The 11685-nt window shown below is 36.3% G+C and overlaps 1 protein-coding gene across 1 annotated transcript; it reads left to right on the top strand.

Annotated features, from left to right (window-relative positions):
* Nucleotides 1–3285: 3285 nt before the first annotated feature.
* LOC146308388 (glycolipid transfer protein-like) lies at nt 3286–9326 on the top strand. The gene is made up of 5 exons (XM_084745841.1): nt 3286–3863; nt 6171–6229; nt 6349–6482; nt 6559–6709; nt 8084–9326. Exons 1-5 carry the CDS (start codon nt 3761–3763, stop codon nt 8264–8266), a joined length of 630 nt encoding a protein of 209 aa, XP_084601967.1. The 5' UTR covers nt 3286–3760; the 3' UTR covers nt 8267–9326.
* The last annotated feature ends 2359 nt before the right edge of the window (nt 9327–11685 follow it).

Raw genomic sequence — 11685 nt, 5'->3', positions numbered from 1 at the left:
ACTGGTTAAGATAAGTTAAAGTTCACTTACAGCTTACTTGAAGTAACTGTGAAGGTTAGAATAAATGTTACCATATATGGCTGACAGTGGAAGAAATCTCTGTACAAAAGACGTTCATAATAAAAATGACATCTTCTTCTAAGGCTCTAAACTAGATTGTGATGGTCACTAACTAATGTCATAACCTAGCTAGCTAACATAAAGTGTGCTTAATGACACCACTAGCCTTCTGGTTTAGACCATAACCTAATGATACATGAAAGAAATTATTTTTTGACAGAATTTACTCCATACATTAGTCATTTATCCCCATAAACCATCTTAAGTAGCAGTACTTTGTGTTTTTTCCTCACTTTGGTTGCTAAGGTCTTGTGGGTAACAGTTGAACCAACTTTCAGGGATTGCTTAAGAATAAAACAAAGACGAAGAGCTACCTTAAATACTCAAGTAATCATTTTATTGAAACCTTGAGGAGAGACTGGAAGGTGGAACTTATTTTATCTTAAGGAAGCCTCAACTAAGATTCACAGTCTAGTTTATATTTATAGCTTGAAGGTATAATCTGCAACATTTCCCTAAAAAACTAAACAAACAACAACATATGGATTCAGAAGCATAATACCTTTAAATGATCACTTATGATCCGGGTCTTTGCCTTTATTTCCTTATTCTCTCATTATTTTTGCTGTGCTCAGGACGCTTTACCAATCCAAAATGTCTATACTGGACATCATGGGAATGAGACAAAACAATCAGCTATCTTTCTTGTGCATGTATGAACAGCTCAGAAAAATCCTACTGATTCCACCTCTAAGGAAAACTTTAACTTCAGGTGTTTGTTGCAGTCGGCGCCTGGCATCAAGGAACAGAACAACTGAACCTCAATCTACACTAGTGACATCAGTTTATTTCCCTTTTAGCCATTTTAAATGTTTTTAAGATGCAACAGCAGTATTTTAATCTTGAATCATTGTGATGCCACTTGCTTAGAGTCGAAATGTTTGTTTAGCGAGCAAACTGTGATTTACAGAAATAGCTTCAGTGCTTTGAGCACCATGTTAAGGCCAGCAGTACCAAGAGTGTGCAAACCTTTCATTCCATCCAGCAGGTGATTCCACTGTTCAGTCCCTCCGCTCTGGTCAAAGATGTGTCTATAAGTAAAGTATCAGTAGTTTTTGGAGTTATAATGTTACAGCCATACTTCTGATGTGTCGTGTGTGCGTGTATGTGTGTGTGTATGAGAGAGTGATGGCCTCGACGGCCCGTGTGAAATCCATTTTGAATCAATTTTAATAGCATTATGCAAATATATAAGATGTATGTATCCATGTAATTCTTTATCAAAATAACCCAAATGCTATTCTATTTATAAACTGTATGTCATACCTCTAAGAAAATATCAATGTTTATTTTCATAAGCTTTTGTTTAACATGATGCTCCTCACAGACTAACTTTTGTTCTGAGGTTTGGGACGTCTCAGCTGGCAGTAAGTTATAGGCAACTTAGTGATCTCTGTTTATTTGGTGTGGTGCTGTAACTCCAGTGTGTTCGATGCTGCCTGTGGTCAAATATGTACAGCTGTGGTTTACAATCACTGATAAAAGTCAATGTGCCCTCAGAGTTTAGAGTACCTGTTGTAGAACTTGGGTCTAATGTGTCACTTATTGTTGTAAGCCAGATAAGTTTCAACCAGGGGTGGAAAGAAAACTAGAATACCTGCACATGTGGAGTAAAGGCGACTCTATATTACTCAAGTCGAAGTAATATTGTTGTGTGCTGGAATGTATTCAATGAAAAGTACAAAGTATTGCTTTTGAAAATAGTTACTTTGTTACATCTTGCCAGCATTTGTACTTTTCATGCTGACTAGATGTAACAAAGTAACTCTTTTGAATGTGGTTACAAATTATAGTTACATTGTTACACCTGGTCAGCATGAAAGAGCTGATGCAGGTGTAATCATTTCAATATGAATATACAATTTCTCCCCTGAGCAATCTCTCTCCAATTTAGTGATTATTTCTAAAGGCACTAATGTCTGAAAAAATTTTGTCGGACAGCTGCCTACGAAGCGAGAAGTGAAAAGAAGTTCAAAACATATAAAAATAGAGATTACGACACCATTTAACCTTCTGTTGATTTCAAAAGTCTTAAAAATGATCAGAACTAATTATGCAGACTGACTTGTGATTAACCATTTACTTTCATTTTCCTTTTTTCACTGATCCCACCCCCTTAATGCAAATTCGTGTAACTTTTGTAACTAACAGCAGCCACTGCAGTTTAATGGTAAATGCTAAAAAGTGTGTAACAGTAGCTGAAATACAGAACAGTAACTTTGTTGTTCTGCGACATCTGTCTAAAGTTGGCTGCTATTAGCTAGCTATCATAAGCTAGTGGTCATACCAGACCAAGTGAAGCTGTTCTGGGGGGGAAAAAAAGCCTGAGTGTAATGAATTGAGCAATGATGCACTTAGTGCATATAAATTCGACTTATAAGAAAGGAAGAATGTGTTATTACTTTTTTCAAAAGTTGCATGGTGGTTCTTTAAATCTTTATTTTACAGCAAATATATGATTGGTATGGAAGCCTATTTCTGCCAGTAAAAGAAAGAAATGGTAAGTCGAAATTCTGAGATAAAAGGTCAAAACTGTAAGAAAAATCATAAAAATTATGAGTTTAAATGTCAGAATTATGGCCCTATTTATGGAAGTCCATTTCCACCAGTAAAAGGAAAATGAGTATTTTGATGGTAGGTCATGATAATAATAATAATTAAAAAAAAATTGTAATTATGAGTTAAAAAGTCATGATTATCGCATATCTGTCAGACCTATTCCACCAGTTAAGGAAAAAAAAAATATCCCCATGAGACATAAAGACAGTTGTGAGTTAAAAAGTCTGAATTATGAGGAAAAAGTCATAATGAGATTAAAAAGTAAATTATGAATAAAATGTTGAAATTATTCTAGTAATTTTGGTCTTTTTATCCCAATTTGACTTTTTCAAAATCTCAATTGACATTTCAGCTCATAATTTCAACTTTTTATCACACAATTATGAGTTTATATTTCATATTCATGTTTTAGTGTCATAGTTATGACGTTTTATCTAATCATTTCAACTCTCTTATAATTTTCATTTTTTAATTTAATAATTACGACTTTTTTTTAATCTCAATAAATTTACTCACCATGGGGATATTTGTATTTCCTTTTACACGTGGAAATTGGCTTCCACAGAGCCAGGAGAGTATTATATCAACAAACTCAGTAACCAAAGAATACCACTTGAAAAAAATCTTCTAAAGTAATAGTATGAACGCAGATTCAAAGACTGGTGAGTACTTTTTTTTTTTTAAGTGCGCTCAGTTTCAGTAATAAAAATGCGTGTATTCAGTTACTTTCCAGTCCTGGTTGGTTCATATTGAATTCCCTGTAACTTATAGCCTCCCACTGCCTCTGTGGTTGAAAACAATCCCTGCCTTAGGTCTAATAAAGTATACTTCATACCTCAGCTGGGGCATTGTCGTGTTCTTATGAGTGTTTTGTGAACATACAGCGGTTTTTCAACACGCCCATGTTTAATTCCCCACCTGTTGGGGAAGGACGAAAGTGATAGGGGCTGGCGGCGCTTCCCCACCCATCTGACAAGAAAAGAGTTCCGGGTTCTTTCCAGCCGACTGAGAGCTGCTGCCGCCGCCGCCGCCGCTGCTCGATACTGCTGCTGCTGCTGCTGCTTTCTAACCCGGCGGGACCATGTCTCTTTTACTGGACAACCAATTCAAAGAGCTGCCTCCTGACAAGTCCGTGGACACAAAGTTGTTCCTGGAGGCTGTCTCTCATCTGCCTGCATTTTTCGGTGAGTGTGCCTCCACCTGAACTCGATGAAACTGTATGTATGATACTCTGTGTGTGTGTGTGTGTGTGTGTGTGTGGCTGTCACGGTTCATGCTCAGACTTGGCTGACTTGTTTTTCGTGACATGTTACTTCTAATGACTCGTCACTTGCGCGAGAGCAGGACGCGGTCATTTCACGCGTAGCGGCAGAAAGTGGAGCCGCCGCGGGGTCACGGTGCGGATCTGAACCAGCTGCGGCCACATACAGCCTATAGAGAAACTCTTTGTTTACTCACTGAACAGAGCAGACATTGAGCTCATTGTGACTTAACTGTGCATTCACTGCAGTTTTTGCCCCCTCTGTTGGTACCTAATGGCTCATTTGTATTCATCCACCCTCCCCCTTTTTTTTTAAGTTAACAATACACCCTGAACAATACATCAGTCTGATATCGGCTTATCAGAACGGTATCGGTCTATATCGGTATCAGCATACCTTGTCTTACATAGGCAGCGGTGGGGAGAGTACTGAAAATCTGTACTCAAGTACTGTTACATTACTAAAATATTACTCAATTACAAGTTAAAGTACCGGTGCTGGAAAAATACTTAAGTAAAACTACAAAGTAACCAATGAAAAAGGTAACAATTAATTATTAAAAATGTTTTAGACACAAGCTTACAGTTTTTTTCTTTTATTTTCAGCTTCAATTTTTTCAAATTTTTTAAACATTTTTAAAGTTTGAGTTTTCATATTCAACAAATGGCTCTGCCAAAACAGTGTTAAATGAGGTGCAGTTATTGACATTTGTAGACCACTGATTAAATATTGGTCTTCATTGGTGTCTTCGCAATCAGATTCCTTTTTTGGCTACAAAAATGCAGATGAAAAGTTTGGATATTAATTCAAATTGTACTCAGTGCTCAATTCTGATTTTAAAAGTAACTAAGTACATTACATAGTGTAATGCATACTTAAGTACAAGTAAAAGTACAGAATAGAAAATGTACTCATAAAAGTACCTTAAAAAAAGTACAGTAATTTAAATATTTGTAGTTAGTTACTTCCAGCCCTGGACATATATTTTGTACATTTTCCTTAACCAATAGTTTAAAACGTGGAAGTCTCGTTTCCGTTTTGTTATTCTTTTTTTTCCTCATTTTAAGTTTCAGTTTCCTTATTTAACAAATGGCTCTGGCAGACAAAGAATGTGAAATGAGGTGCAAGTACTGACATTGTTAGACTATCGATTAATTAGCGATTAATACCTTTGTCATTGGTTAAATTCTTAACAGCGATCGATCGATTTATGATTAACATCCCTCCACCTCTATGAAAACTTTTTTTTCTTTAAAGAACATAATGACAAAACATACATGTATGTATGTGTATATCTGAATGTAATGCATGTACCGGTATTGACAATAATCGTGATGTGTAAAGCTACTGCCAGAAGTTTTTACCTGGTTATGAAACTGTCTCAGTTTAATACAGACACCTCTATATGACCTACATATGTAAACAAGGCCATCTGTCAGAAGATCAGCTGTTTCTGTGTCGCTGCTCTTAATGGCTGCCACCGGGTCTGATTCTCCATGAAATCAGATGAAACAAGAATGTGTTTACATTTTCCCAGGCAAAAGTTAGAGTGAGTTGTCCGTGCAAAACTTTGCGTGTATATATATATTCTATAGTCTGTATATTATATTCTGTTTTCATCAGCCAATATATATGAATGTTTGAGTTTGTTGTTTGTCGCAGTCGGCCATAATTAACAACAACATGATAATATACACACAACTTAAAGTGAAACTGAACAATGGTTAATAATTTGATATTCTAAAACTCACAGATTCAAGTTTAACTAAAGAAGAAAAGTAAACAAAAGATTTTAGACCTGCAAAACTTTGTTTAGTTTATTTCAAAACTAAAGAGTTTGATTCAAAACTCTAGTGAAGGCTGTTGCCTTGAAATTTGTTTTCTTAATGTATTTTTTTGCTGTTTATAGAATAATGAAGTCAGTCAAATATTCAAGAGCATGGTCATCTGCAGTATCATAGAAACAAATAATATCTCTTTTACTCCAAAAGAGTAGCCAGGGTTAACAGATTTTTAAAAGTGAGACTCGGAGTATTTCACAACCAAGAAATAGATGAGAGATTGCTTCAATATTGTGTTTACAAAAAGTACAGGAGGCATCAGTGTCTGTAAATGTAGCAATAAAGCAGTTAGCAGCGTTCATCCTCCTCTCCTGTACCGGGGACATGTGTGATGAAGAAGTCATCCATATTTTATTGCTTTGCTCTCAAATGTCTGTTTCTTTTCCAGACTGCTTGGGATCAGCAGTATTTTCTGTCATCAAGTCAGACATTAATGGGAATATAACGGTAAGATACAGATAGTGGAGACAGCTGTGTTTTCATACCAGTGTTTGAAATTTAAAAATGTGTCGGAGCTCAGCAGTGCAGCTCCTACATGCAAACCCAAATGTGCATTTTCTTTCCAGAAAATTAGAGCCGTATATCTTAAGGATCCTGCCAAGTACGTCACCCTGCAGGACATAGTGGAGGCAGAGCGGGAAGCCCATGCGGCTCAGTGGCCAAAAGTTGGAGCAACATTAGCTCTGATGTGGCTGAAAAGGTGAGCGCTCCCTCGATGTTATGGTCGTGTCACTTTCAGCTGCTGAAACTGAACTGATACTGGGTCTCTCCTGCAGGGGTCTCCGTTTCATACAGATCCTGCTGCAGAGTTTGGCAGATGGAGAAAGGGACGAGAACAACCCGAACCTGATTCAGGTTAATGTCGTCAAAGCCTACGAGCACGCGCTGAAGAGATACCACGGCTGGGTTGTTCAGAAGGTTTTCAGTGTGAGGAAAATGTCCCTTTTTCTGTTATTCTTCATCATTTATTGTGATACAATAGAAGGAGTTAGTTACATTAGTCCATTTGAAGCTGTAATTTGTGTAGTTGTAACTGATTTCATGAAGTAAGGTGTTTGTCTACAAGAAACATCACAGTTTTTGGTATTGTATTACATTTTACTTGTTAGTCATGTATCCGTACTTGTATTATTGTATTGTACTGTATTTCTTTAGTATTTTTCTTGTTTTACATTTATTTAATGTGAGTCTATTTATCTTAGCTTAAAGGACAGCTGATATTTTTCAACCTGGACAGTATTTTCTTATGTTTTTGTGTCTTAGTGGCTATTGAAGATAACAGTTTTTGAAATTGCTCAGCATTGAGGCAGACTGCAGAAGCCGGCCTGAGCAAACCTAAGCTACGACTTAATCCCAGAGTCAAAGTACGTCTACTAAAAGTGCTTGTTGTTGTCGCAGACAGGCTCAGGTTGTTTTTCTAAGGGTCTGGCAACATTGTTGAAAGGATTTTTTAGAGAAAGGGACCTTTATAATGAGTAAGATATGTTTTCTTTAACCAGGAACAACTGTTTTATTACTCTTGCCCAACTAACCAGACCTTTTTTGTAAGACTTTAATTTTGTCAACGTAATCAAAATTCAACAGAAACTAAAGAAAACTCAAAAACATCTTGGCAGGACTTTCCACTGTTCCAACGATCACCGACTCTGGTGTTTAGGACAAAATAAATCCTAAATTCATTGCGATAGATGTGAAAATATTGGGAATGTTGCTAAAGGGAGCAGCAGGATGAAACAGTGTTAAGACTATGAATATTTTCACATCTAATGCAGTATATAAAGGTTGACTGTTGGAACAGTGGAAAGTCAAGCCTGGATATTTTTTGCTGAGTTTCATGTTATTTCTGTCGAGTTTGAATCTTGTTTATTTTTTGTTGATAAAATTACTATTTCTGTAAAGGGAGACTGATGGGTTTTACGAGGGTAGTTAAACAAAACACATCTTACTCTTTACAAAAAGGTCTGTGGCTTTCTGTTCCATAATGTTGGATAAACAAGCTCTTTTAGTGGACCTGTTTGACAGACCACAGCTGCCCACCAGGATTACAGTGCAGTCAGTTTCACATGCTCACAGCAGCTGCACTCTCCATCAATACTGAACCAATTTAATAAATTATTCCCCCCATTAGTCACTTAGACACAAAAACATGGGAAAATAATGTCCAGGTTGAAAAATACAATAGTTAGCCTTTAATTTTGTGTCCGTAGCCTGTATTTATATTTGTATTTTCAGTAAACCCTCTTCTACCAAATGATCATGCAAGATTTTTTTTTTAATCTTTGTTTTTTCTGTCCTTTGCAGGCTATGCTTCGTGTAGCTCCCTACAGGTCAAGCTTCCTCAAGGCTCTGTCCAAAGGAGAGGAAGTGAAAGAAGAGGACTGTCTGGCAAATGTGCGTCAGTTCCTGGTTAATTACACAGCCACTGTGGACGCAATCTACGAGATGTACACGAATCTGAACGCAGAGCTGGACTATACCGTTTGATGTTCCTGGACTGGACTGGACTGGACTGGACTGGACTGGACTGGATGTGTGGGAGTGTCACACAGCGAACTGTGTGTCAAACCTCTCAAGAATCAGACAAGTCCAGCTTTCCTATGTGTTTTAAAAATACTGTTTTTTTTCATTCAGTGTGCTATTTATTGCTTTGATTATGCCTTACAATTATTAACACTGTATATTTGGTCTTAAAATCATGCCTTAAATTTAAACAAACATAGCGGAATATTATGTTTTCCTTCTTGTTCTTAATTTCAAGTAATTGCAGGACTGTTGCAGCTCTCACTCTTGATGCACTCTTGATTATTGTGTTACTGTGTGGGTTGCTGTTATATTTATGGCATTAGCAGGTGGCTTTCACCTGTTCCATCAAGAGAAGAATACAAGACTGTAAACACTGTTATTACCAGAAACCACATCTGTTAGTGCTTCACATTCAGACGCTCTCTGCCTCCTGAGCCCTGGAGTTACCTCCATTGTTAGCCCTCCACTGTTAAAGCAGTGGCCCAGTAATAATTTTTAAATTTACAACATATTGCATACAATCCTGCTGTGTATTAATAGCTGGAAACCACTTAGTGCCTTGGTGTTACTCAATAAATACAAAATATTTAGTAGGTAAACCAGAATTCATATATTTGTAAGTCTATTTCATCTAAAAAAAGAAAGAAAGAAAGAAAAAACCTAAAGTTAACAGAGCCAGAAGTGACTGTTTTGTCTGAGGGCTTAACTGTGTGTGTCTGTGTTGAATAAGAAGGTGTGGTCGACTTGTGTTTGTTTTGTCCGTTTTGTTCTGTGGCTCATTTTGTTCACATTTATATCTCAACTGACTTTACATCTTTTACAAGAACATTATAATGTCAGAAGACGGTGCAACATGTGCACAGTCATTAATAACTTTTTAGTTAGATCCATATTTTCTGCATGGATTCCTACAGACTGTTTGTTTCTGGATTATCTACTGTGATCAGATTTATTTTTCTCACAAGATTTTAATGTGTATCTTAAAATTATAAGTAATAATAAAATGAAAATCAATTCATCAGTTACTCTAGATGGCAATAATATTTTGTCTCCTCTAATCACATTTATTGTGCAGCCATTGCACGCATGATATAATTGAATGTTCAGTGATAAAAATCATTCAATAAAAATGTAGATACTGTTCTAGTCTTTGCCAGCTGAGATCTTAAATAACAAACACAGATTTGATTTATTGTTCTGTGGCTTATTTTGTCCCTATTTATATCTCAACTGACTTCTTTTTGTATAATTGTTATTAGAATATTTCTCAAGTTATTAATTAGATACATTTTCCTGTTTAAATACTTATAAATAGCCTATTTATTTCTAGATTATCATTGATGATTAAATTTATTCTTGTCACAAGATAAAGTTATAACTAATATGTATAACTCAAATAAATAAGTGCAATTTAGTTGATGAAAAACAAACTTACAGTTCATGAATTGTACTCTAGGTGGCGACATTTACTAGGTTTTCTCTTAGGTTCAGCTACTGCATGACATTTGAAATGATGTTTAGTGATGAATATCATAGACTATCCACTGTAGATACAGTTAGTCTTTGCCAATAGAGATCTTAAATGATTAAAAAGCAGTTATGATTTATGTTGTTTATTTTGCAAGAGAAAGTTTGTGTATTTTCCACAGCTCTTCTGGTGGACCACAATTTGATTTTCTTTCAGCAAAAATATTTCTGAGGCCGATTTTCAACATTAATTTTCTCAAACATCAGCAGTAAATTGCAGTAAAAATCCCCTCTCTTCTTCTTCATGCCTCCTAATCCCCCAGATCAACCAGCCTCTTCCTCTTGCCCAGTCTTACTTATCTGAAGTGCGTCCCAGAGGCTGGAGTGGCTCTGGTTCCTCTCCCAGAGGAGCAGAGCCCAAGCTAATCGTCTCTTAGCGAGAGTGAGGGGAGCATGTCTGTAATCCTGTAGGTTTATCAGCAGAGCGGCCTGGCCTGTCCTCACTGATAGATAGGATGGAAAAGCTCCAAGCGAAGCCGGGACACAATAGGCTAAAAGACAGGAAATCATTTACAACAATGCCTCAATGACAAAGCCACTGACCTTTAACTCTGAAATATTTGTTATCTGCAACGAGGTAATCAATTGAATATTGCGGCTTTATTCCCAACAGTGCATCTAATACCATTATTCACACCATCTAGGTTATTTGTTTTGTAATAGACTACTTAAAATGGATGTGCATTTTATGTCTATGCTGACCTAAACCACATTACTGCTATAGCATCCAATTTAAGAGGACAAATGAGGCAAAATAAGAGGTGCAGCCAGGCACACCACCATCTGAAATTAGCAATTCAATAGCTGGGTGACGGCAAGCCCATTCCTACATAATGTGAACAATAATATTCTTGTGGATCTGTCTTCAGGAAAGCATGTATTTTTCATACACAAATGTAATATAAGGGAAGGGGAAGGCCTGTACATTTTTATTTACATATATATTTTTAAGAATCTAATGGCTTCTGCCTCAAGCATTGGCCATCCATCTAGACCAGCATAATTCACTGTGATAACAAAATTAGTGCTTTCAACTTGCATCATTTATAGAGGAACCAGTCCAATATATTTGAGCTAAGGATTGACTTACATCATATTATAAACCTCCAGTGAAAAGATAGATTTTAATAAAATGTGATCTATGCCCAGAAAAAAAAGAGACTTGCCTGGTGGTTAAGCTTTAAATCCCTTTGCAATAAACCCAGAAAAATGTCTCATCTTTCCACAACTAGTTTATCATTCATGAATTTAATAAAAAAAAAAAAAAAGTCTTCTCAGCTGCACGTCTGGCAGATAATAACTAATGATACGTAATAACACAAACTATTTGCTGGGTTTAGAAAATTTCATTTACTTGACAATCCTTATTAAGAAGAGGCAAAAAAGGGGTGAGGGATTAGGGGTCATACATTGCAAAATGTAGTTATTTCAACAACATACTTCATGGAGAGCGCTCACATGTTCATATATAATAATTGCACTTTATAATTATAGAGACAGTTTGCCATATAACTCAACAGGCTGACATAAATAAATAGTATTACAGAACCAGTGCAGACACACAGAGAACTACTCAGTCATACATCTCACATCATCAGAGATAATATAGCCCTACAAAGAAGATATTGTAAATGATTCAGGTGACACTCCATTATACCCAGGTGTTGTGTAACCAGTGTTACAACCTTCCAGAGACAAAGAAAACATTATTTCATTCAAGAAAATGTCCACACAACCTCTTAAAATTTAAAAATGCTAACAAAAATACAACCAAAGGGCACATCTTGCTTGGCCTGAATTGCCACAGTGTTGATTTGGATATGCAACAGTCCTAAAACATTGTGCTGAGCATG

The sequence above is a fragment of the Lutjanus erythropterus genome, chromosome 20, assembly GCF_056507025.1.
Source record: "Lutjanus erythropterus isolate fLutEry1 chromosome 20, fLutEry1.hap2, whole genome shotgun sequence".
Classification (NCBI taxonomy): domain Eukaryota; kingdom Metazoa; phylum Chordata; class Actinopteri; order Lutjaniformes; family Lutjanidae; genus Lutjanus; species Lutjanus erythropterus.
Note: the sequence above shows the minus strand (reverse complement) of the source record. Positions and strands in the feature narration are given on the sequence as shown.

Coding starts and splice junctions, on each gene's coding strand:
- LOC146308388 (XM_084745841.1), top strand. CDS start 3,761: ATGTCTCTTTTACTGGACAACCAATTCAAAGAGCTGCCTCCTGACAAG. Junction 6,230..6,348: donor ACATTAATGGGAATATAACG/GTAAGATACAGA, acceptor TTTTCTTTCCAG/AAAATTAGAGCCGTATATCT. Junction 6,483..6,558: donor GCTCTGATGTGGCTGAAAAG/GTGAGCGCTCCC, acceptor TCTCTCCTGCAG/GGGTCTCCGTTTCATACAGA.